The sequence below is a fragment of the Microcaecilia unicolor genome, chromosome 5, assembly GCF_901765095.1.
Source record: "Microcaecilia unicolor chromosome 5, aMicUni1.1, whole genome shotgun sequence".
Lineage (NCBI taxonomy): Eukaryota > Metazoa > Chordata > Amphibia > Gymnophiona > Siphonopidae > Microcaecilia > Microcaecilia unicolor.
Window position 1 is genome coordinate 226,800,557 of NC_044035.1, and position 27,079 is coordinate 226,827,635.

The following is a 27,079-nucleotide window of genomic DNA, read 5'->3' on the forward strand; positions in this document are numbered from 1 at the left end:
GAGAGGGAGGTTACGAGCTGATGAGACAGGAAGGATGAGAGTGTTATCCACAGAAATAGAGAATGGGGAAGGAGAGGGGGAAGATAAGAAGCTCAGTCTTGGTCGTGTTTAGTTTCAGATGGCGCTCCTCTCGTTTGAGGAAAGGCTAAAGAGGTCAGGGCTTTTCAGCTTGGAAAAGAGACGAGGGGAGATATGATTGAGGTCTACAAAATCGTGAGTGGTGTAGAATGAGTAGAAGTAAATCAATTTTTTACTTGTTCCAAAAGTACAAAGACTAGGGGACACTCGAGGAAGTTACATGGAAATACTTTTAAAACAAATAGGAGGAAATATTTTTTCACTCAATGAATAGTTAAGCTCTGGAACTCTTTGCTGGAGGATGTGGTAACGGCGGTTAGCATATCTGGGTTTAAAGAAGGTTTGGACAAGTTCCTGGAGGAAAAGTCCATAGTCTGCTGTTGAGGCATACATGGGAAGCAACTGCTTGCCCTGGGATTTGTAGTATGGAGTGTTGCCACGATTTGGGTTTCTGCCAGATACAGTACTTGTGACCTGGCTTGGCCACTGTTGGAAAACAGGATACTGGGCTAGGTGGACCATTGGTCTTACCCAATATGGCTATTCTTATGTTCTTATGTTTATCCATAGAAATCATGGAAATATGAAAAAAATTTGAAAATGTGAATTATTGTAAAGATCTTACCTGAAACAAACAGGCAGAGTCCATAGCATATATATAAAGAGAGAGAGAATATGTGTGACGATGTAAAGAAGAAGGCAGCAGAAATTGAGTACTTTTGTTGGTAGAAAGGAGAAGGGGGTGGCCAGAATATTCACTGGAGCAGCGTTATGGCAGCTATAAAGCCTGACAACGGTTGGTGGTATGTCAGAAGGTATAGACATGGCAACATTTAACTCTAGTTCATTGGCAGGATTGTGTCCACAGGAGGGGTCTTCATTTGGGCCAACAATACAGGACTTATACTATACAACTTCATATTTTGTTAAAGTACATGTTATGTAAATAAAAACATATTATTGTAATTTATGTTTTTGCCAGTTTTCAGATCTACTACCTTGAATTTTTATGTGTTAAAAAACCTTTTGCATTAGTTATTTTGTTTTATACATTTTCTTGATATGTTCTGCTAACATTAGTAAAGCTGTTGTACTGATTTTGATCCTTCTTATTATCATTACTCTATAGCATAGCCACTAAACATTGAGGAGGCAATATTCAGCCCATAGCAAGGGCAGAATCAGAACTGGATATTGAGTGCCCAGCACCTGTCTGAGTACTGGCATGGCACTGAATATCTGGATCTCTAGTGGCACCTGGACATTATTCTGGAATGGCCAAGAATCAGTGCCATACTCCAATAGTTAACTGGCCACAGCCCAGATATCTACCTGAGCACTCAGAATTAATATTTGCAATACCCGGATAACATTTAGGTCTGCCCAACTCACCAACTCCACCCCTGAACTAAACGGATAGTGCTGTGTCAGTGAGTGCTAATATTCAGCAGCACTATCTGGTAAGAACCACTGAATATTAGAGGCTGCAATGACCAACATGATTTAACCAAGCAGGAGGCTCTCCTGCCCTGTTAAATCATTATGAATATTGATCCCTAAGGCTCTTTTGACTGCCATTTGTGATCCTACTTTTAAGCATTTTGTAAGCAACCCCAAGAGAAACTTTCTCTGTGTTCTGTTAACTATAGACCCTACCACAAGGAAGAATACAAAGACTGGCCTCCACTCGCAACAGGTACGCTAGTCAATGGACTTTAAACAGACCCCACCCCACCATATCAGCCCACACTTTGACTACAGACTGGAGGCTACCTACCCCCAGAGCCACAGGTTCGGTGGACAAGGAAAGCGACAGCTACAGTGTCAGTCCCTCCCAAGATACAGGTAATGTGTGCTCTTTGTAAAAACTGTGGTGCTGTCTGTTATAACTAGAGAGGAATAAGGCAGTCCAGAATCCTGTAAACTCAATACTTTCCCCATAAGTTGAACTCAGGCATCAGAATTGCAGGAACTTTCCGTTTATATTCTGCTTCACTGTCACGGGTGCAATATCTCCAATATTGTCCATAAATGTGACCTTCAGAGTCTTGAAATTATATAATGGAGGAGTGGCCTAGTGGTTAGGGTGGTAGACTTTGGTCCTGAGGAACTGTTCAATTCCCACTTCAGGCACAGGCAGCTCCTTGTGACTCTGGGCAAGTCACTTAACCCTCCATTGCTCCATGTAAGCTGCATTGAGCCTGCCATAAGTGGGAAAGTGCGGGTTACAAATGTAACAAAAAAAAAAAAAAAAAAAAGCTCAGTCCTGTTGCTGACTTATTGGTAGAGTGAGACTTAGAAGTGTTTGGTTTGCCCTTTGCCAATAAGGAGGCCCATGCCATTGCTGAAGAGCCAGAAGACAGTATTTTGTGAAAGGATGATGTCTACTAGGTGCTTGTAATTTGTTGAAGGAGGTAGATGGCAGAGAAAATTGAAGAAAGGGACTATATAATGGTCAACTCTCTATTCTTACTTTGGTCAAGGTTTCTCTTACATTAAAACACTTCCTTATATACTCCAGATCACAGAACTGTATGTTTGTGATGACTATAACAGTGGCAGCACCTAACAGTTGCATTGTAGACATTGAAAGTTGTGCATACCTGGCATGGCTTGCATCTCATGACTTTACAGGTAGGGAAATATGCATTATATTTAATTTACAAGAATTAACGCTGGTAGGAATGTTTATTATTCTTCGAACTACCTGCTTGCAAAATTTGGGAAAGAAATAGAGAGGCCTTGTCCAGTTATGGGCAGGTCTTCCTGACTATAGGCAGTACATGATAGACAATATTCACTGTCCCCTGGTAAAAAAAAATCTATGGGCATTTCTCTTCTAGCACACTTATAATAAACAGCACACCATATAATTTTGTGAAGATTACAGACCACAGCTCTTGGCCAGAGGACCACCATCATGTGTGAGCAAAGCTCTAAGAAGCTGCTTACTTCACTTAAGTCAAAAGAAGGGCTTAATCCACCTCTTATTCAGTCTGCCTGCATTTCTGGTGATTTGGAGGCAAGCAGAACCTTGCAGGATTTGTAGTCCATTATAGGTAGATTTTCAATAGGCTACCTAACTTTAAAATACACCTTCAAATTAAAATGAGGTTATAGGAAAGTGAGTTTAATGGTCTTGAATTTAGTAAGACAATACAATTTGTGAAAATGTGGATTAATGTATCTTTTAAAATGTAGGCTATTTTATTAATTGTAACTCACTTTGAGCAATATTGGTGAGACCAACAATCAAATCCTGTTAAGTAAAGTAAAGTACTCATGTACAAACCCAGCCATATGTTATGTTTCAGGATCATCCACATAAAAGTAAGCACATATACTTGCACAGTGTTGGATGATCATAAAATATGTATGTCAGTGACATGCCTGCTATACATATGCACTTAAATATACCAGTTCTTACTAAGTTGATGGAATCACTCGTAGGGGTAACATAAGAATAGCCATTCTGGGTCAGACCAGTGGTCCATGTAGCCCAGTTTCCTGCTTCCAACAGTGGCCAAGCCAGGTCACGAGTACCTGGCAGATACCCAAATAGTGGCAATATTCAGTGCTTCCAATCCCAGTGCAAGCAGTTGCTTCCCCATGTCTGTCTCAATAGCAGACTATGGACTTTTCTTCCAGAAACTTGTCCAAACATTTTTTAAAATCCAGATATACTCTGCTGTTACCACATCCTCCAGCAACGAGTTCCAGATCTTAACTATCTGTTTGTTTAAAAGCATTTCCACGTAACCCGAATATGCTAACCGCTTGTTACTACATCCTCCGGCAAAGAGTTCCAAGCTCAGCTTTTCATTGAATGAAAAAGTATTTCCATGAGTGTTCCCTAGTCTTTGTACTTTGGAATGGGTAAAAAATTGATTTATTTCTACTCGTTCTACAGCGCTCAGGATTTTGTAGTCCTCAGTCATATCTCCCCTCATCTGTCTTTTTTCCAAACTGAACAGCCCTAACCTTTTTAGCCTTTCCTCATATGAGAAGTAAGCACAGTACAGAGTCACTGCTCCTTGTCTTGCTAGTTATGATCCAGAAGGCCCTAATTTTGGGCAAACAGATAATACTTCTGCAATTCAATATATCGGGAGCTTTTGACTCCATAGATCACTCAAAGTTGCTTCAGAAGCTTAGTGAACTGGGATTCAGTGGTTCTGTACTTAGCTGGCTCAGGGGTTTCTAACAAATCGTAGTTACTGTGGCCTAAAGAATGGGTGTCATCAATGATGATACCTTGAAACCCTCTGCTCAGTGTGCAGTGGTGGCTAAGAAAGCAAATAGGATGTTAGGTATTATTAGGAAAGGAATGGAAAACAAAAATGAGGACATTATAATGCCTTTGAATTGTTCCATGGTGCGACTGCATCCCGAACACTGGTGGGCAATTTTTGTCTCCGCATCTCTAAAAAAAGATATAGTGGAATTAGAAAAGGTAGAGAGAAGGGCGATGAAAAGATAAAGATGATGGACAACTTCCCTATGAGGAAAGGCTAAAGGGGCTAGGGCTCTTCAGCTTGGAGAAAAGACAGCTGAGGGGAGAGTTGAACGGGTAGATATGAAGCGTCTGTTTCATGCTTTCCAAAAATACTAGGACTAGGGGGCATGCGATGAAGCTACAATGTAGTAAATTTTAAACGAGTCAAAGAAAATTTTTCTTTACTCACATGTAATTAAACTCTGGAATTCGTTGCAGAGAATGTGGTAAAGGCGTTAGCTTAGCAGAGTTTAAAAAAGGTTTGGACGGCTTCCTAAAGAAAGAAGTCCATAGACAGTTATTAAATGGACTTGGGGAAAATCCACTAGTTCTGGGAGAAGCAGTATAAAATGTTTTGTACATTTTTGGGATCTTACCGAGTATTTGTGAACTGGATTGGCCCACTGTTGGAAACAGGATGCTGGGCTCGATGGACCTTTGGTCTTTCCCAGTATGGCAATACTTATGTACTTATGTAGATATGATAGAGGTCTGTAAAATAATGAGTGAAATGGAATGGGTAGATGTGAATCGCTTGCTTATTCTTTCCAAAAAATACTAGGACTAGGGGCATGCAATGAAGCTACAAAGTAGTAAATTTAAAACAATCGGAGAAAATATTTTTCACTCAACATGTAATTAAACTCTGGAATTCGTTGCCAGAAAATGTGGTAAAAGCAGTTTAGTTTAACGGGGTTTTAAAAAGTTTGGATAGCTTCCTAAATGTCCATAAGCCATTATTAAGATGATTTGTGGAAAATCCACTGCTTATTTCTAGGATAAGCAGCATAAAAAGTACTGTTTTGGGATCTAGCCAGGTACTGTAACCTGAATTGGCCACTGTTGGAAACAGGATGATGGGCTTGATGGACCTTCGGTCTGTTCCAGTATGGCAACACTTATGTATTTATATTACTACTACTACTACTACTTAGCATTTCTATAGCACTGCCAGGTTAACGCAGCGCTGTACAAGTTTAAACACGGGGAGGGACAGTCCCTGCTCAAGAGAGCTTACAATCTAACGGTAACATACTACGTAGTCAGTGTAGGTAACAGGAATGGGGAAGGTGTTAGGCGCCAAAAGCAGGGAGAAGAGATGGGCCTTGAGTAAGGACTTGAAGATGGGCAGGGAGGGTGCATGGCGTATGGCTCGGGAAGTCTGTTCCAGGCATAAGGTGATGCGAGGCAGAAGGGGCGGAGTCTGGAGTTAGCGGTGGTGGAGAAGGGTACAGATAGGAGTGATTGTCCTGAGAGCGGAGGTTACGGGTGGGAACATACGGGGAAGAGGAGGGTAGAGAGGTAATGGGGAGCAGCAGATTGAGTGCACTTGAAGGTCAATAGGAGAAGCTTGAACTGTATATGGTAGTGGATTGGGAGCCAGTGAAGCGACTTGAGGAGGGGGGTGATATGAGAGTATCGGTTCACGCGGTAGATAAGACGTGCTGCGGAATTTTGGACAGATTGAAGGGGGGATAGGTGGCTAAGCGGGAGGCCAGCGAGGAGAAGGTTGCAATAGTCAAGACGAGAGGTAACGAGCGAGTGGACGAGGATGCGGGTGGTCTGTTCAGAGAGGAATGGGCGAATTTTGCTAATATTATAGAGGAAGATGCGACAGGTCTTAGCTGTCTGTTGGATATGGGCAGAGAAGGAGAGGGAGGAATCGAAGATGACTCCGAGATTGCGTGCTGAAGAGACGGGAGGATGAGGGTGTTGTCAACAGAGACGGAAAGTGGGGAAGAGGAGAAGAGGGTTTGGGTGGAAAAGATAAGAGCTCAGTCTTTGCCATGTTCAGTTTCAGATGCCGGTTGGACATCCAGGCAGCGATGTCGGAAAGGCAGGCTGAAACTTTGGCCTGGTTTCAACTGTGATGTCGGGAGTGGAGAGGTAAAGCTGGGTGTCATCGGCATAGAGATGGTAGTGGAAACCATGAGATGAGATCAACGAGCCTAGGGAAGAGGTGTATATCGAGAAGGAGAAGTGGTCCAAGGACAGATCCTTGGGGAACCCCAACAGAGAGCGGGACGGGGTGGAAGAGGAACATTAGAAGATACTCTGAAGGTGCGTTGGGAAAGATACGAGGAGAACCAGGAGAGGACGGAGCCCTGGAACCCAAATGAGGACAGTGTGTCAAGAAGTAAATTATGATTGACGGTGTCCAAAGGCGGCGGATAGGTCGAGGAGGATGAGATGGAGTAATGGCCTTTGGATTTGGCGAGGAACAGGTCATTGCAGACTTTAGAGAGTGCTGTTTCTGTCGAGTGTAGTGGGCGAAAGCCAGATTGAAGCGGGTCGAGGACAGCCTGAGAGGAGAGGAAGTCAAAGCAACGCTGTGGACAGCACGTTCAAGTAATTTGGAGAGGAAGGTAAGAGAGAGATGGGGCGGTAGTTGGAGGGACAGGTGGGGTCAAGTGATGGTTTTTGAGAAGTGGTGTGACTACTGCGTGCTTGAAGGTGTCAGGGACAGTAGCAGTGGAGAGAGAGAGGTTGAGGATGTGACAGATTGAGGGGATAACTGTAGGAGGAGATGTTGGTAAGCAGATTGTGGGAATGGGATCCGAGGAACAGGTGGTGCACTTGGAGGAAGAAAGAAGGCGAGCAGTTTCCTCTTCGTGATCTCAGGAAGGAGGAAAAGGAGGCCGGGTTAGGTTGGTTGAGGGAGTGGGTTAAGAAGTCACAGGGAGGAGAAGGCTTGGAAGTGAAATTCAAGGTTGATCTTCTGCACTTTATCGCGGAAGTGGTCAGCTAGTGATTGAGGAGAGAGTGAGGGAGGGATGGGGAGCGGAGGGTACTTTAAGTAGGGAGTTGAGGGTGGCAAAGAGGCGACGAGGGTTGGAGCCAAGAGAATTGGTTAATTGAGAATAATATTCCTGTTTGGCAAGGAATAGGGAGGATGGAAGGAGGATAGCATGAATTTGTAATGGGTGAAGTCTGATAGGGTGCGAGATTTCCTCCAGAGTCGTTCAGCAGATCGGGTGCAGGAGCGAAGGTAACGGATGCAGGGGGTTAACCAGGGCTGCGGATTAGTGCGCTTAGTGGGGCGAGAGACAGATGGTGCTAGGGTATCCAGAGCGGTGGAGAGAGTTTCATTGTAGGTAGAGACAGCCGTGTCGACAGATTCAGAAGACGAGATGGAAGGGAAGAGATTGGAGATGTGGGAGGATAGGGTAGGGGGGTCGACAGCTTGGAGATTCCTGAAAGCGTGGTTATAGTTGGGCGAGGTTGAGGGGGAGGGTGATGAAGTGTGAGGGTAATTAGGTGATGATCTGAGATAGGAAGGACTGAGGTGCAGAAATTGGAAGGTGAGCAGGAAGAGAGAGAACGAGGTCGAGACAATGGCCATCACGGTGAGTAGGGGTGGTAGAGCATAGTCGGAGGTTAAAGGAGGATATCAGAGTAAGGAATTTAGAAGCGTAGGCATTGGATGGGTTGTCAACGTGAATGTTAAAATCACCAAGAATGAGGGAAGGAGATGCGGGATCAAGAAAGACGGTGAGCCAAGCGTCGAAGTCAGTAAGGAATGAAGAGAGGGGTTGTCAGGGGGGCGGTAGATGACTGCAACTCTGAGTGGTAATGGATGGAATAGCCGGATGGAGTGAGCTTCGAAGGACGAGAAGCAGTGAGACTGCGGTAGGAGGAGGGGTTGGAAACTACAGGAGGGTGAGAGAAGTAGCCCGACGCCTCCACCGCGGCCATCTGGGCGGGGAGTGTGGGAGAAGAGATAGCCTCCATGACAGAGGGCCGCGACTGAGGCAGAGTCGTCAGGGGAGAGCCAGATTTCAGTTAGGGCGAGCAGTTGGAGGGAACGAGAGATGAAGAGATCGTGGGTGAAGGGCAGTTTGTTGCCGATCGAGTGGGCATTCCACAAGGCACATGAGAAGGGGAGGGAAGAGGGGGGGAGGAGGGGAATAGGGACGAGGTTGGAGACATCACGGAAGCGTTTGAATGGAAAGGAGGAGGACAGGTGGGGGGGGCCTGGATTAGGGTTAATGTCTCCCGCGGATAGCAGGAGGAGGAGCAAGAGAGTGCGGAGGAGGGTGGGGAGGTCGGGCGACGAAGGCGACGAAGACGGGGTGCACTAGGAGGAATGGTGAAGGGTTAATGGTAGGAAGGAGATGTTGGAGATTAAGGGCTAGGAAGGAGGAGGGGGACAGGAGAGATGGTGAGGTGGTGAGGGATGCCGTAGCGGGCAGGATGGGAGGGAACACAGGGGCAATGGGTTCCAGCGGTAGACAGCGGTAAGGGGAGGGGAAAAAGATTAGGAAGGGACAGGGCAAGGAAGAAGATGTGGACAGGGGCCATAAGTAGTGGTTACAGTGTGACAGGTGTAAGTGTAGTGACAGAGCGAAGAGCCGGAGGCTTGGAATTGGTGGGATTGATGTACTGGAGAGTGGGTAAGTGCGTGGCTGGCAGTTAGGAGGCAGGCAAGTGTGGCAGTGGCTGCAAGCTTGTAGGCGGGGTGAAGCAGGCTGGTGCGGATGGACAGGAACGAGCAGGGAGAGGCAGGTGGGCTGGAACAAGCAGTGAGGCAGGTAGGTTGACAAGTTAGCAGTCGGCAGGTAAATCAGTGGGAGACAGGCTAGCAGGCGGGTTGGGGCATGCTGATGCCGAGGACAGGAATGAGCAGGGAGACGCTGGAGAGCAGTAAGTTAAGGGCTGACAAGTTAGCAGGCGGCTGGAGCATACTGATGCAGGAGGACAGGATGAGCAGGAGAAACTGGAGAGCAGGTATGTCAATGGCTGGTAAGTTAGCGGGCTAGTAAGCTAGTAGGCAAGTAAGTCAATGGCTGACAAGCTAGCAGGTGGGCTGGAGCAAGCTGGTGCAGATGAATAGGAATGAGCAGGGAGAAGCTGGAGCAGGCAGTCTGGAGCAGATGGACTGAGACAGGCAGGGAGAAGCTGGTTCAGGTGGATTGGAACCGCTGGAGCAGATGAGCTGGAGCAGGCAGGCTGGAGCAGGTACTGGAATAAGCAGGGAGAAGCTGGTTCAGGCGGACTGGAACACGCTGGAGCAGATGTACTGGAGTAGGTAGGCTGGAGCAGGTGTACCGGAGCAAGTAGGCTGAAGCAAGCAAGGAGAAGCTGGAACAGTCGGACTGGAACGCTGGAGCAGGTGTACCGGAGCAAGTAGGCTGAAGCAAGCAAAGAGAAGCTGGAACAGTCGGACTGGAACGCTGGAGCAAACAGGGAAGCTGGATCGGTGGACTGGAACAAGCTGGGATCGGAGCAGGTGTACCGGAGCAAGTAGGCTGAAGCAGATGGGCTGGAACAAGAAGGGAAAGCTGGAACGCTGGAGCAAACAGGGAAGCTGGATTGGTGGACTGGAGCAAGCTGGGATCGGGCGGACTGGAACAGGATGGGATCATGCAGACTGGAACGAGCTTGGAGCAGGCGGACTGGAACACACTAGAGCGTTTGGACTGGAACAAGCAGGCTGGAGTAGATGGACTGGAACAAACAAGGGGGATGCTGGATCGGCGAACTGGAACAGGATGGGCTCAGGCGGACTGGAACAAGCTGGGATCGGCGGACTTGAACAAGCTGGGATCAGGCGGACTGGAACAAGCTGGGAAACTGGTGGGCCGGAACAATCTGGGGTCAGGCGGACCGGATCGGAACAAGCCAAGCTGAGATCAGGCGGACTGGAACACGGTAGACCGGCTGGATTGCAGCAAGCAGGGGAAGCTGGATCAGCGGACTGGAACAAGCTGGAACCGTCAGACTGTAGCGGGCAAGCGGAGAGAGGCAGGCTCGGGTGGACCAGGGAAAGCTGGAGTTGTGGGTAGTGGGTTTTGGGGGGGCTCTATATGTCTATATGTCCACTCTAATATTTAGAATCTGCTGTGCAGCGTCCCTCAGGGATCACTATTTTCCCCTTTATTTATTTGTTCACGTCAGGTATGGTACCATCTCCATGCCTGCTGCTACATTTCTTTGCTGTTATGCAGATGTTATTTTTGTCTTGGCACCTGTACACTCTAACCAAATGCTTACTTTTCAGATTATTGAACAATATATTTTTAAAGATTAAGACCTGGAGGGGCATAATCGAACTGGGCGCCCATCTTTACAGGCGCCCCGGTGAAGGGGCGGGGCATCCTGTATTATCGAAACAAGATGGGCGTCCATCTTTCGTTTCAATATTACGGTGGGGCCAGCCAAATCTCAACATTTAGGTCGACCGAAATGTTGAGATCGCCGACCTTAGAGATGGGCGGCCTCGGTTTTCTCGGATTTCAAAGCTTTTGGTTGTGGGAGGAGCCAGCATTCGTAGGGCACTGGTCCCCTTCACAAGCCATGACACCAAACCGGGCACCCTAAGGGGCACTGCAGTGGACATCACAAATTGCTCCCAGCTGCTGAGCCCCCCAAAACCCACTACCCACAACTCTACAACCACTACTATAGCCCTTAGGGATGAAAGGAGGCACCTACATGTGGGTACACTGGGTTTCCGGTAGGTTTGGAGGGCTCACATTTACCACCACAAGTGTAACAGGTGGGGGGGGGGGATGGGCCTGGGTCCGCCTATCTGAAGTGCACTGCACCCACTAAAAACTGCTCCAGGGACCTGCATACTGCTGTCATGGAGCTGGATATGACATTTGAGGCTGGCATAGAGGCTGGCAAAAATGTTCTTTAAATTGTTTTTTTTGGGTGGGAAGGGGTTGGTGACCACTGGTGGAGTAAGGGGAGGTCATCCTCGATTCCCTCCGGTGATCATCTGGTCAGTTTGGGCACCTTTTCGAGGCTTGGTCGTGAAACAAAAGGGACCAAGTAAATTCGGCCAAATGCTCGTCAGGGACGCCCTTCTTTTTTCCATTATCAGCCGAGGGTGGCCATCTCTTAACCACGCCTCCATCCCGCCTTTGGTACACTGGCGACACGCCCCCTTGAACTTTGGCCGTCCCCGCGACGGAAAGCAGTTGAAGGCGGCCAAAATCGGCTTTCAATTATGCCGATTTGGCCGTACCTGAGAGAAGGACACCCATCTCCCGATTTATGTCGGAAGATGGGCGCCCTTCTCTTTCGAAAATGAGCTGGATGGTCTCATGACAATCTCCTTAAGCTGAATGTGTACAAAATGAACATTTGTGGTTCAGTAACTCTTTGACTGATATTCCCAGCATGGTTACTTTATCTGATTATGAGGGGCATAATCGAACGGTGCCGGCCATCTCTATGGGCGACCATCTCTGGGCCGGGGCCGCAAGTGGGCGGAGCCAATCGTATTTTTGAAAAAGATGGCCGGCCATCTTTTTCTCGCTAATACATTTGGGCCTGCCAAATGTCAGAGTTTGCCGGGTTGAGATGGCTGGCTCCGGTTTTTCGGCCATAATGGAAAATAATGTCAGCGATCTCAAACCCGGCAAGATGCAAGCCATTTGGTCATGGGAGGAGCCAGCATTTGTAGTGCACTGGCCCCCCTGACATGCCAAGGACACCAACCGGGCACCTTAGGAGGCACTTCTAAAATTAATAAAATAAAAATAGCTTCCAGGTGCATAGCTCCCTTCCTTTGGTTGTTTAGCCCCCCAAATCCCCCCAAAACCCACTCCCCACAACTCTACACCATTACCCATAGCCCTAAGGGGTGAAGGGAGGCACCTACATGTGGGTACAGTGGGTTTTGGAGGGTTCCCATTTACCACCACAAGTGTAACGGGGGGGGGGGGGGGGGAATGGGCCTGGGTCCACCTGTCTGAAGTGCACTGCACCCACAAAACTGCTCAAGGGACATGCATACTGCTGTCAGGGACCTGGGTATGACATTTCAGGCTGACATAGAGGCTGGCAAAAAAATGGTTTTTATTTTTTTTTGGGTGGGAGGGGGTTGGGGACCACTGGGGGAGTAAGGGGAGGTCATCCCCGATACCCTCCAGTGGTCATTTGGTCAGTTGGGGCTCCTTTTTGAAGCTTGGTCATGAAAAAAAAGGGACCAAATAAAGCCGACGAAATGCTTGTCAAGCCTGTCTTTTTTTTCCATTATCAGGCGAAGCCGGCCATCTCGTGAGCACGCCCCCGTCCCACCCCCATCCCACCTTCACTACCCTACCGACACGCCCCCTTGATGTTTCACCCGCTCTGCGATGGAAAGCAGTTGAACCCGGCCAAAATCGGCTTTCGATTATACCGATTTGGCTAGGTTCAGGAGATCGCCAGCCATCTCCCGATTTGTGTCAGAAGATGGCCGGCGATCACTTTCGAAAATGAGCTGGTATGTGACCTTAAAGATCGCACAGTATGCACATGTGTTGAGAGTTTTTCTGGATTCACCCTATCTTTTGAGATTCAAATTAATAATGTGGTTAAAAAGTGTTTTTCAAACTTAAGCAACTTAGATCAATTTGTTCTAATTCTATGAAAAAGATTTTGCTTTAGTGGTACAGGCTATTATGCTATCCATTCTTGATTATTTTAACTCTGTATGTCTTAGTCTGCCACAGAATTACTGTCCAAATGCAGCTACTTCAAAATACAGCTGTGAGGCTGATTTTTCGATGTACTATATATGATAGTGTATCCCTTCTGGCGAAATCTTGTCATTTGCTTCAAATAGTATTGTTTAAAGCATTGTGTTATGTTCATAAGTGACATATGGTTCTTGCTCCTCTTCCTATAACTGTACAATTGAATTACTTATCATCTTCTATTGAAAATGTATGTCTCTCTAGAGACCAGGGCATGTTGGGTTTTTTTTCCTTCCCCTAGTGGACTGAAATATTCTAAGCATTGGAAGCTGATTCTGTTTGGAATGACTTGCCTATAGAACTCAGGTTGGATAGTTCATTAACCTGTTCCTTCAGGAAAAAGTTGAAGACTTATCTTGTGAGAAATTTATGCTTCATAGAGTTTTTTTATCCTGCTGCTATCAGTTTTATTAAAGAGACATGTTGTTTTGAGCAAATGCAAATTCTTTTTATTGTGAGTTAATTGTTAGCTTTTAGCTTATTTAATTAATTGTCAGAATTGTATATTTTTTATTATGCATGTAGCTATTTTATGTAGTGGTGAACTGCTTGTACCTTTGTCGATATTACTTTGTAAACTGCCTAGGACCATTTGTTTAGATTAAGCGGTATATAGCCATAAGATAAGATAAATACATGTACATGATCTACCATCATGCCCCCAAATGCCTGCATCTCTGGAAGCCCTCTTTTTAACACAGCTACAAGTACATGAATGCACTAAAGTAGATTCAAAAATTAACCTGAATAACTCCTTAGTGTATGTATGTCAGATCCCAATTAATCCTTTTAAAATTTACCTTGTATTCCTTGCCTAGTTGACAGATAGTCTTGAGCAAAAACCCTTGCTAGACATCTGCCAATTAAAATCTGGCCAAATAAGAATGTTTACTGAAAAAGTACATCCTCCAGTTTAGTCACCGTCCGTACCAAGAATTCTTTCCTCCGAAAGAGCAATAATTTCCCATGGACAAAATAGGGGAAGGGAAATCTGGAGAGCTTGAATGAATGAGTTACAATCCACAGCACTCCCGTATGGACCTCCTCTTCAGCTCTGTGGGATTGGAGCTGGGGCTAGGTCCAATTAGGCCAAATCAAAAACGAGGCAATTCCTAAGCAATAAGATATAATTCTAAACTATAACTCTAATAACTGTGACATCTCCAGTAGCAACAAATGCGGCATAACCTCTTGTACTGTGATACGTGGAGGGGCATAATCGAAAGGGGGGTGCCCAAGTTTTCCTGAAGTCGCCCTCACAGGATGTCCCGACAAAGGGGCGGGGAAACCCATATTATCGAAACAAGATGAGCGTCCATCTTTCGTTTCGATAATATGGTTGGGGACGCCGAAATCACGAAATTTAGGTCAACCTTAGAGATGGTCGTCCCCGATTTTCAGCGATAATGGAAACCAAGGACGCCCATCTCAGAAATGACCAATTGCAAGCCATTTGGTCATGGGAGGAGCCAGCATTCATAGTGCACTGGTCCCCCTGACATGCCAGGACACCAACCGGGCACCCTAGGGGGCACTGCAGTGGACTTCAGAAATTGCTCCCAGGTGCATAGCTCCCTTACTTTGTGTGCTGAGCCCCCAAACTGCCCCCCCCAAAACCCACTCCCCACAACTGTACACCACTACCATAGCCCTTAGGGATGAAGGGGGGCACCTACATGTGGGTACAGTGGGTTCTGGTGGGTTTTGGAAAGCTCACATTTACCACCACAAGTGTAACAGGTAGGGGGGGATGGGCCTGGGTCCGCCTGCCTGAAGTGCACTGCAGTACCCACTAAAACTGCTCCAGGGACCTGCATACTGCTGTCATGGAGCTGGGTATGATATTTGAGGCTGGCATAGAGGCTGGAAAAATATTAAAATTTTTTTTTAGGGTGGAGGGGGGTTAGTGGCCACTGGGGGAGTAAGTGGAGGTCATCCTCGATTCCCTCCGGTGGTCATCTGGTCAGTTCGGGCACCTTTTTGAGGCTTGGTCATTAAAAAAATGGACCAAGTAAAGTCGCCCAAGTGCTCGTCAGGGACACCCTTCTTTTTTCCATTATGGGTTGAGGACGCCCATGTGTTAGGCATACCCAAGTTCTGCCTTCGCTACGCTTCCGACAAGCCCCCATGAACTTTGGTCATCCCCGCGATGGAAAGCAGTTGAGGACGCACAAAATCGGCTTTCGATTATGCCAATTTGGGTGACCCTGGGAGAAGGACGCCCATCTACCGATTTGTCAAAGATGGGCGCCCTTCTCTTTCGAAAATAAGCCTGATAGCTTCCGTGATTCATGTGTCCAACTTTTTTCACTAAATTGAATCATGCATTGCTTTGTACTAGATCTGTACCGAATAGCATATTATACTATTTGGCTGAATACGAATAATGAAAAATATTATTCGGCCAAATATGAATACCAAATACAAATCAATAATAAAATAAGCAACATGAACTCATATATCAAGTGTTTATTTCAGTAGGATTTAACACAGTTGAGCCCCTGATTATTCATATTCAAATTTAAATCACTATTCAGCTGAATACAAATAATGAGTTCAGGGTACTATTCGGGGCCAAATTGAATTGAATACGAATATTCGGTACAGCCCTACTTTGTACATTGTCCTAGTCCCCTACTTCCCGAAAGCCCAACCTTCTCTCTAGAAAGACATGGAAATGTAAACAAAGGTCTTTGAATTATCACTAAGGACCCTACATTCTGGGGGTTATTTTCTAAATAACTGGAGCATGTAGAACAGTATTTCTATGCATACCTTTACACAATACACATGTAGGGAATCCAATGGATGGAGGTTGGGCTGAGCTGATGCAAGTTGCACTAGTATTCTGTAATGAAATCTGTTCAGGTGCTGTTGTACAATAATCTTTCACTATGTGGCATCAGAACACATAAAAGAATTGCCACATATGTATAAAAATGTTTGCTATCCTGCATATCACTCACACCGCCAGCTGCCTTTTAACCCCTTAATGGGCCTGTCAGGCAGCTCATTTAACTTCACCGTCAAAGGGTGACTAATAGTATATTTTCAGTTTCTAAATGTATCATTTATTTTTCTTTCCATGAACAGATAGAGCAAGAAGCAGCATGGCTCCACAGAAAGTGCCTCGTCCACATATGAAGAGCTTGCAAGGGCGTACGAGCATGCCAAAATGGAAGAGCAGCTGCGTCATGCCAAGTTCACCATTACAGAATGCTTCATATCCGACACTTCCTCAGAGCAGCTAACGGCAGGGACTAATGAATACACAGATAGCCTGACCTCCAGCACTCCCTCAGAGTCCGGCATCTGCAGATTCACTGCTTCCCCCCCAAAACCTCAGGATGGAGGTGGAAAAGTTGTGAACATGGCAGTTCCAAAGGCACATCGGGCAGGTAAGTGGAAAGGCTTAATCAAAGCAATTCATTAAATATTTATTGATGGAGCATCCTCCTTCCTCTCTCAGAATTAATCCCAATCTGTGTTCATTTTGCAAACAGTATCCCAAGTAGCTTGTCTTAGTCACATCAGCAAAAATCCATATTCTATGACCATAAAAAGTTTTTAATGAGTTCTTAAAGTATAGTTTTATTACTGAATTTAGATCCTGTTCAAATACAAACGATACTATTAAAGTCCGTCGCGTTGTTACTTCTGACAAAGATTCTTCAAGTAGAGCAGAAATATTCTGAATTCCCAGCCCAGGATCCTGAACTTGAGGCAAACTCTCAGATCCCATTGGCTCCGCTCCAGTTCGAGGAGATAATGGAAGGTAATATATTTTGTTGAATGGAGGAATAACAGAAGAAGGATATTGAAGAATTTCTACTAGGTATTCTTTAAAGAGGTCCATCGTATTTATTCCTGTAGCCATAGGAAAATTCAGTACTCTTAAATTTAGGCGCCTGTTGTAGTTTTCTATTTGCTCTATTTTCCAACTTGTCATAAGTTTTTCTTTAACCAATACATCAGTAATAGATTTTAAATTTTCAACCTCTGATTGCGTCTGTAAAGCTTGGGTCACTGAATCTTGTTTAACTTTTTCTAATGGTAAAGTTAAAGCATCCACTTCACTCACTAGAAGAGATGTATCTTGAGCTGATTTAGTAACTGCAGTTGTTAATTCTTGAATTGCTCTCCAAATAGACTCCAGTGAAACCACAGGAGTTTCAGGCTCCAAGCTCGTTTCCTTGCTGCCACCGACTCCCGATTCAGCTGGGCCTTCCTCTATACCCATAAGGTACGCAGGACATGGTGGTGAATTAAGCTCCGGAGAAGATAAAGATATCTCAGTCCCCATGAGCTCTGTTGCTCCTCCGTCGGCGCTCAAAGCAGCGTTTAACACTCCGGTATTCGGTAGGATGCTCGTCGCGTATCGGTCTAGCGTTTGCTGGATCGGGGAGGAGGTTCTGGCCAGCAGCAGTTGGCCCTTCACCGTCCCCTTCCTTTTAGTATGAGGCATTAGGTAATGAAACTGGTAGAAGAAATGCCAGAGAACAGCTCAGACCGACTAGACATGCTCAGGCCTACTACTACTACTACTTGACATTTCTAAAGCGCTACTAGGGTTACGCAGCGCTGTACAATTTAACATAGAAGGACAGTCCCTGCTCAAAGGAGCTTACAATCTTGACACCAAAATTTCTGTCACCATAAGAATTTCTAAGTAGGTTTCACTGTTAGATAAATACTTGGTTAAGAAAGTTAACTCATGAGGTAAAAAAAAAATGTTTATGATGCAATAAGCAAATTTTTCTCAAATGTACCTTGAATTTAAAAAGCACATTAATAAGAGAAAGTGATCAAAAACAAGAGTAAAAAGATGCACAAAGTATAGTGCCCTTTTTACATCCAGAAGGTGTGCTAAAGTCTCTAACGTTATACTGTTTTAACTTCAGTGTTTAGAAGTCACATTATGTTTAATTTACGTCTCTAAGAACTAAATTTAAGAAATTGAAGGCTCTGTGGTTGAGCCTGGATCATTCAAGCCAGGGGGTCTCTGGCCCAGGACCCCTGCACTCACCAACTAATACCGCTGACCAAGATCCCACTATCCATCCCTTTCTCTACACATTCACTATCCTACTCTAAACCCACCAAACACTCCTCCTTCCCCGCCCCCAACTCACTGACTAATCCAGTTAGAGGCAGATGCAGCAACCAAACGTAAAAAATCAAAATCGTTAAAGTCCCTAACGATTTTTAAAAAACGAAGAATGCACCAAAAAAAAAAGTCACACATGCTCAGATCGGTATTCAAACGTACAATGTATCAAAGAATCACAATACACATCGGTAATCGGCCCCTAAATCATGCGCAGAGCAGCCAAGCGTTTTGCTGGCTGCTCTGCGCATGCTGCAAACGTAAAAACAAAACAAAAAAAAAGCCACAACAAATACACGTGGCTACCCGGTCAGCAAAATCCAAAAACAAAGGATCGGGAGGGGGCAAGGGCGCTCATCAGGAGCGTCCTGTATGGCCGGCCTTGCCCCCCCCCCCCGCTGCCCCCCCCTTTCCGCCCCCCCCCCCCCCCCCCCCGAAAAAGCAAAATGCTAGCTGCCCCGGTCCCCCTCCCTTCCTGTTCCTGTGTTCTACAGAGCTAACTCCGCCTCCCGTCATTCTTCTGCCCCGTGCCCCGCCCCCGCTGCCCCCCTGAGGTCGACTACGCCGCTCCCCCCCTCCACCGAGACCCCCCTCCCTATTAACGACCCGAGCAGCGCCTCACCTCTTTTAGAAGCGCTGCATGGGCAGGAAGATCTATTGTGTTGGTTGTAGAGTCTCCATGACGTCTCTTCTTCCCTGGCCCAGGCCCCGCCTCCTTCTGACGTAGGTTACTTACGTCAGAAGGAGGCGGGGCCTAGGCCAGGGAAGAAGAGACGTCATGGAACTACAACCAACACAATAGATCTTCCTGCCCGTGCAGCGCTTCTGAAAGAGGTGAGAGGCGCTGCTCGGGTCGTTAATAGGGAGGGGGGTCTCGGTGGAGGGGGGAGCGGCGTAGTCGACCTCAGGGGGGGCAGCGGGGGCGGGGCACGGGGCAGAAGACGAGGCGGAGTTAGCTCTGCAGAACACAGGAACAGGAAGGGAGGGGGACCGGGGCAGCTAGCATTTTGCTTTTTCGGGGGGGGGGACGGCGGAAAGTGGGGAGCAGCGGGGGGGGGGGCAAGGCCGTCCATACAGGACGCTCCTGATGAGCGCCCTTGCCCCCTCCCGATCCTTTTTTTATTTTTTTTATTTGATGTGTTTGCTGACGTCCTTTGGACCAATCACAGCGCTTTTAGCTCTGCTAATGCGCTGGGATTGGCTCAAAGTTTGTTTATTTTTTCACTTAATGATTTTTCCTGGCACAGAGCTGTCCTAACGAGAGGTCCAGACCTCTCGTTAGTTTTCCTGCCTTTTTCCTGCGTAAAGGCAATCGGAAAAGGTTAGTGCATGTCGTTTCAATGGGGTTTTCACACTAATTGCTCATCTCCATTCCGTTTTCGTTAGCTGCTGGCTTCCTCGGTAAAAGCCCTTTGATGCATGCAACGGATCAAATTTTCCTCGTTGGAGGGTCATTAAAGGCTCATTTAGCTTTAGTGCATCTGCCTCTTAGTGACTAGATTGCAGTAGTTAGGAGGATGGGGATGTCTAGATGGGTGGTGGAAGTTAGTGAGTTTGGACAGTAAAGTGGGTGGGTATTTACTGGTGATGATAGGCAGGTTTCTCCTAGGATAAGCAGGTTATATAGTCCTAACACATTATGGACTTTATCCGCCTGAGTCTGGGATGGAAAAAACAAGTTAAGTATCCTTAAGGTTTAGAGTGCTCCAGAAAAGTGAATCACATATGCTTGGTGGCTCCTGCTTTGTGATATTGTTCAGGGCTACTTCAGTCCTTTTTCCCCCCATAAAGAGATTAGAGAATATCTTTATGTCTGGGAAGAATATCTTCAGGTGGGTTAGTTTTGCACAGACCATAACAGTAATTGAATACACTCCTAAGAGAGTATATAATATGATCTCATTCTCAGATTTACTGATGATGCTTACCATATTACTTATATCATGCCAAAGAAAGTTTCTCTCTGTATTTTCATAGGTATCAGCATGAGCCTATCGAGGTGTGCTTTGTAGTTGATTTTGATCAAATCTGTGGCACCGGATACAATGAGAAATATTTCTGTATCTTTCTGACACAGTTTCATAGTCTTAGACTACATTTTGTACTTGAGGATCTTCTCTCTCTCTACACACAGTTCACAGAATAATCACCACTGGTGTCAACGTAGTACCTGTAAAATGAAATTATAAACCACTTAGATATGAGCGGTGTATAAATACTTAAATGAATGAATGTTTCCTTGCATCAAACTTTTTTTTTAGATCACAAACTTGATTGATATGTGAACAACAAAACAATGAAACCAAAACAACAGATAGATCAGACTACAAAGTGTTGAGTAACAACCTGCAGACCAGCAAAAACATCTATAAGAAACCATAGATCATCACATTTATGTAACAAACTTTTCCTCTCAGCAATTACTCTTTCATAATCTATTGGAAAACAGCCCCACCATAAATGCATAGATAACACAACTTCCATCAATCTTTTTAAATCTTTTTGTCAGTCGGAATGAGAATGTTCCAGGTGATCATAACTTCTTCATTTTCCATAATTCTCTTAGAGTCATAATCCCAGTGTTTATGGCATTTTCTTGCATAATCTACGTATGTTTGTTTTGCTAGATTTTCTATGCTATCATAATTCACTCTCCTGGGCTGCAACTATCAATCTCTCATGCTTAGGTTTCAGTTCCCCTTTCCTTAACTATTCGAACATATGATTCCTGCCTGGAGTTGTTTGCTTGAGACCCCCACCTGGGCAGATTACCTACCTGGCTCTTGTCTCCTGTCTCTGGGAGAGGTCAAGGGTAAAATAGGACTCACAGACAAAAGGTTATAGTCAGTATATAGCAAAGGCCTTAGGGAGAGAGTCACAGGTTCCATGTAATCACAGTGGACTTTCTCACCCCACTCAGGCATCTTCACCCTTTTTATTAGAAAAGCATTAAGTCATAGGTTAATAGGTCAATAGTTTTACATCATAAATTATAAGACACAAACTATGGATAGTCATTGGTTCCGTTTATATTCTGCTACCATCAGCGGGTCAGTGAGGATTCAGGGCAAAGTTCAACAACAGTGAGCAATTCCAGTAAAGAATCTGGCTATTTTAGAATAAGGAACTGTCTTTGCAGCTAGCACACATTATTTTTCAGAACACATTTGCTTGCTCAGGGGTCCATGGATTTGTAGGTTAAGGGAGTATATCATTCTCAGTTCCCTGTTCTTTCACAAGACATGCTAGATGTGCATGTCCTTAGTTACAACTTCCAGCATCTGGATAGGACATTAATTACAAAACAGGCTTAAACTATTTGTTCAGCAAGAAGGCATTTATTAAGTTTTCCATCCTATTCTCCATTCTAACATTTAAACTCTTAATACTCCCTTCTGGACAAGGGGCACCATTCTCATAGATGTTCTTGATATCATCAACTTAATGTTCTCTTGGGGTGGGGGTGGGGGGGCAATGCCTCCAAATAGGTTATTTTTCTGCATAACATGACAGTAATGAACCTCACCCCAAGCCACAGTATGTGGAATATGATCTCAGTCTCTCAAATTTACTGCATCTTACCAAAGAGAGTTTTCTTCTGGAGTTCATAATCCACCTTATAATTGAAAGAGAAAAACGCCTAGATTTCGACCCAAATCGGGAGATAGACGTTTATCTCACAAAAACAAATAAATCGGTATAAGGAAAGCCGATTTTGGACGTTTTCAACTGCACTCCATCGCGGAAGCGTACAAAGTTGACGGGGGTGTGTCGGAGGCGTGGCGAAGGTGGAACTGGGGCGTGGTTATCGGCCAAGGAGAGGGGCGCCTTTCGCCGATAATGGACAAAAATATGCGTTTGTAGCTAGAATTTAGGGCACATTTCCTGGACCCTGTTTTTTCACGAATAAGGCCCCAAAAAGTGCCCTAAATGACCAGATTACCACCGAGGGAATCGGGGATGACCTCCCCTGACTCCCCCAGTGGTCACTAACCCCCTCCCACCACAAAAAAATGATGTTTCACAACTTTTTATTTTCACCCTCAAATGTCATACACACCTCCCTGGCAGCAGTATGCAGGTCCCTGGAGCAGTTGTTAGGGGGTGCAGTGGACCTCAGGCAGGTGGACCCAGGCCCATCCCCCCCTACCTGTTACAATTGTTCTGCTTAATGCTTAGTCGTCCAACCCCCCCAAACCCACTGTACCCACATGTAGGTGCCCCCCTTCACCCCTTAGGGCTATAGTAATGGTGTAGACTTGTGGGCAGTGGGTTTTGAGGGGGATTTGGGGGGCTCAACACAAGGGAAGGGTGCTATGCACCTGGGAGCTCTTTTACCTTTTTTTTTGTTTTTGTAAAAGTGCCCCCTAGGGTGCCCGGTTGGTGTCCTGGCATGTGAGGGGGACCAGTGCACTACGAATCCTGGCCCCTCCCACGAACAAATGCCTTGGATTTATTCATTTTTGAGCTGGGCGCTTTCATTTTCCATTATCACTGAAAAACAAAACGCCCAGCTCACAAATTGTCGAATAAAACATGGACGTCTATTTTTTTTGGAAAATACGGTTCTGTCCGCCCCTTCACGGACCCGTTCTCGGAGATAAACACCCATGGAGATAGACGTTTTCGTTCAATTATGCCCCTCAATATGTAACAAATATAGGCAACTTATCCAAGTGTGTCTGAAAATTCCTTTTAATCAGGCCTGCGGCACCCAAAATAATGGGAAATAGTTCTGTGTTATTCTGCTATGTTTTCTTGGGCTTAATTTCTTGTAACTTTAAGATCTGTTCTCTCTCTACACAGTTCACTCAGTAATTGCTTGAGACTGACACCTCTGGATTGATGCCTTTCTGTTCTTTTTCTCTTTCACTATGTCCGGTTTCCTTGTATCTAATTTTTTATCAGTTGGAATGGGAATGTCCCAGGTGATCATAATCTCATCCTTCTCCATAATTCTCTTAGGGTAAGATCTTATTGTTTTTCGGTATAGCAATGTTGTAATGTTTACAGAGTTTCCAATGAATGAGGTGTATCATCTTTTTGTGCCTTTCTATATAGAAAGTTTTTGCTGTCAAAACTTCACAGCCAGCTACGAGATAAATGACTATTTCCAGCTCACTCTTTCAGAGTCCACAGATGTCTGTTGTACTAGTTTTTTCTATACTTGCTGTAAACCAGCTTGTCCATAATCCACAGTCCTTAGGTTTCAATTCACCTCTTCTTACTCATTCAGGTGTCCAGTTTTGATCAGCAAATGGTTCTTGGAGTAATACTTTGCATTTCTCACTGTATTTAATGCATTTACCACTTATTTTTCCTTATTTGCTGATCTAATTTCTTGAAGAGTTTCTCTTCCTTCGCAAATCCTGTTGCTTCCTTCTCTTTTGGACTGATTCTCACTCATCCCCTCTACTTAAATAGTAACATAGTAGATGACGGCAGAAAAAGACCTGCATGGTCCATCCAGTCTGCCCAACAAGATAAACTCATATGTGTATACCTTACCTTGATTTGTACCTGCCTTTTTCAGGGCACAGACCGTACAAGTCTGCCCAGCAGTATTTCCCGCCTCCCAACCACCAGTCCCGCCTCCCATCACTGGCTCTGGCACAGACCATATAAGTCTGCCCTCCACTATCCTCGCCTCCCAACCACCAACCTCTCTTCCCCACCTGCTCCGCCACCCAATTTCGGCTAAGCTTCTGAGGATCCATTCCTACTGCACAGGATTCCTTTATGCATATCCCACGCATGTTTGAATTCCGTTACCGTTTCTTCTCGTAACACTTGTCCAGATTTAATGATGGAGATGGATTCTGGCCATTTACTTTCAAATTTCAACACCTTTTGCAGTGAGGTAAGTTGTCTGCATTTTTTCATTACTTCATAAGTTTCATCTTAGCAACTGTCTCCCCCACTTTAAAAAAAACCCTAGATAGGTTTATGGCTGCCATCTTAGTTTTTCTTGATTTTTGTGTGACCTGATCTTCACCATTTCTGGTGCATAGAGCATCATTAGCCAGTCTTTATAATTGTTTTCACAGTTTTTTTTATTTTTCATCCAACATTCTGTCAGTACACTCAGATGAGCCGCAGAACAACCACGGCAAGCTCCCTCAAAACTAGAGTGGAGCAGAAGCCAAACAAAGGGAAAAGGAAGAGTCTCTTGAGGACCTGCACCACAGGTGGAGGCAAGAGCAGGACTCACCGCTCATAGAAGACTAGGGATGTCACCTAAGACAAGCAAACAGTCACTTTGACACCTGAGCCAGATGCTCCCAAGACAAGCAAGGTAAAACAACAAAGCCCGAGCCTAAGCTCCCAAGGCAAGCAATATAAAGAAGCCAAACCTGAGCCGATGCTTCCAAGGTAGAAGACTCAATGGCCCTGCACAGCACCCAAGGGCCAGGGTCAGCCCACACGGACCCCTCTGTGCTCCAAGCACCGCTCCTCGTCCAGAGATACCTTGCAACATGGCCTCAGCCGCTGCACCTGCAGCATTCCCCGTCATCCAGCCTACACAGTCCCAAACACAGCACAAAGCCACTCACTGCATACAGTGAGTAAGGACTCACAATGGGCGACTGGAGGCTCTGGACTCACAGGCCTGGCAGCAGGCTTCACTGGACCCAAGCAATGGTGAAAGCTGAAGGCAGAGCTATTACTCTTTAGAACTACCAAGCTTGAAAGCAGACTTCACAGGAACACAGCAATAGGTGAAAGCTGTAGGCAAAGCTTTACTCCTCAGGACTCCCTGGCTTGGAGACAGTTCTCCATAGGAACACAGCATAAGGAAAAGCTGTAGCAAAGCTTCAGGCCACGGCCTCACAACAAAACAGAGTTGGAACTAGCAAGGCCTGAGCCCAATCAAGGGTAATTGCCAGAACACTGAACATACTCAGAAGCCATCTTTAGAAGTGCTCAGTGCTGATGACATCACCAGCTTGGCCTCCACCACTCAACAGTGACCCCACATGCCATTGACTGGAACAGGTAATTTTAGTATGTTAAGAAGAGGGGAACACAGCATAGACGAACAAGGCATGGATGTCGGCGACAATGACCATGACATTGGGTACTACAGACGATTCATTCTAGGCTTCTCTGAGAAGGCAGAGCCACTGATCTGCCTCCTGCAGATGAAAGCCACTGAGAAGGTGCATTGGATGTCAGAACTCGATACTGCTTTCTGGACCCTAAAGAAGGTCATCTGCTTGAAGCTGATGTGGGTCATCCTGGATTTCAGCCAGCCTTTGTGATACAGATGGATGCGTCGGAAGTCAGGCTTGGGGCAGTCTTAACCTAAGAGTAGATGATAAAGAGCTAGAAGCTGTTTCCCAGGGATCAAAACTATGCAGTGATAAGGAAGCCCTAGCAGTCAAGTGCACCTTGGAGATGTTCCAGTATTACTTGCTGGGATGACACTTCTTGTCATGGACCATGAACCTCTCAAGTGGATGACTAGCCACAAAAAATCAAATGCACACATCATGCAATGGTTCCTCAGCCTCCAACCCTTCAGTTTTGAGGTTCGTCATTGAGTGAGCCGAGATCATGCCAATGATGATTTTATTTTGTCTTAGGAGGTGGAACCTGACGTGGCAGGCACTCAACCGGGCATGGTTGAGCTGAGGGAAAGGGTATATGAGGAAACCTATAGGATGCTACCACTTCCCCTCACAGTGTCAGAACCACCTTAAGATCCATAGTCTCACCCAAGGGGGAAGTGACATGGGAAGGGTGGAGACAGGAGAGCAGGAACTAGGAAGTATAAAAGCTTAAGGCACAACTAGATTGAGAAGACTCAAAGGGAAGCAGCAGCGTCCAAACACATTTGCCTTCACCACCTATGTGTGAACTGCAGCTGTGACAGTCACATAGGACCTTCAAGAACTATATGCTTGATCCAGCAAGGGATCTGCTGGTGAATGTTATTGACTAGAGACCAGTGCATGCTGTAGCCTGCAGGAGCAGGTCCACAAGAGGATTTTTGCTTTCACCTAAGGACTAGTTTATGATATTTTCCCCTTGCTTGTGAAGCTAACAGGGCCCATCCCTAGCACCTTTAATAAAGCATTTTTATTTTGCTGACCTTGACTGCTGTGTGGCTCCAATTTATCCTGGCTCCAGGGCCTGCTCTCTTTCATGTTACCACAGCTAGCATTTGCTTCTCTGCATTGCAGCACTTGCATTTGAGCTTTTGGGAAGGAATACTGTTGACTGCATTTAAATCCATTGATACTATTTTAATACAGTGTCTTTGGCGTGCACGTTAATAACCTTGCTAGAGCCTTCTGAACGTTCTGTGCATATTAATGTGTGTGCTAGTCTAGCACTAATTGCCTTTAACACTTGCATTAGCTTTTGAGCATCAGCCCCTTAGAAGCCTAATGCAGCCTTACCATAGATATTAGGTTTGTAACCATGGCCACTCTGCCAGTTATTCCATAATCACTAAGCAACACTGCTAACCTCAGTCTGCATAGTTAGTGCTGTGTAATCAACACTTTAAGTGAACACTCATTACAGGATTAGTTATCCAATATAGTAAAAGCTTCAGCTATTTCAATCTGTCTAATCTTCTGGGAAACAATCGGAGATCTTAAATTCCTTTTTCCTTCCTGTCAGCTGAGTTTCATATTGCTGGCTTTGATGCACTGGCCTGGTTTCAGGTGCCTTTTAAGCAGGTTGCTAACATTGCTGGATTACAGGTCTTGCCTTATTCATGATGTTTTCTGAACACAGACAAAAGGTTTTGTTGCAAGACAATTGAAGTTACAAAGCCATGAAATGAACATTCAGGCATTTACCCATTAATCTGCAAAATGAGCAACAAAAGAACTTGCCTGGCACCTCATTAGAGACTGCCATACCACAGAAAATAAGATCATCAGCTTTGAGTTAAAGATGTGCCCAAAAAAGATC

The 27,079-nt window shown here is 45.5% G+C and overlaps 1 protein-coding gene across 1 annotated transcript in view; it reads left to right on the forward strand.

Moving 5' to 3' along the window:
- Positions 1–27,079, forward strand: part of DSCAM (DS cell adhesion molecule) — a 999,367-nt gene that overhangs the window by 944,170 nt on the left and 28,118 nt on the right. Inside the window, 4 exon segments of the mRNA XM_030205023.1 lie at positions 1,728–1,758; positions 1,760–1,923; positions 16,138–16,155; positions 16,158–16,442. Coding sequence (XP_030060883.1) covers positions 1,728–1,758; positions 1,760–1,923; positions 16,138–16,155; positions 16,158–16,442 — 498 coding nt within the window.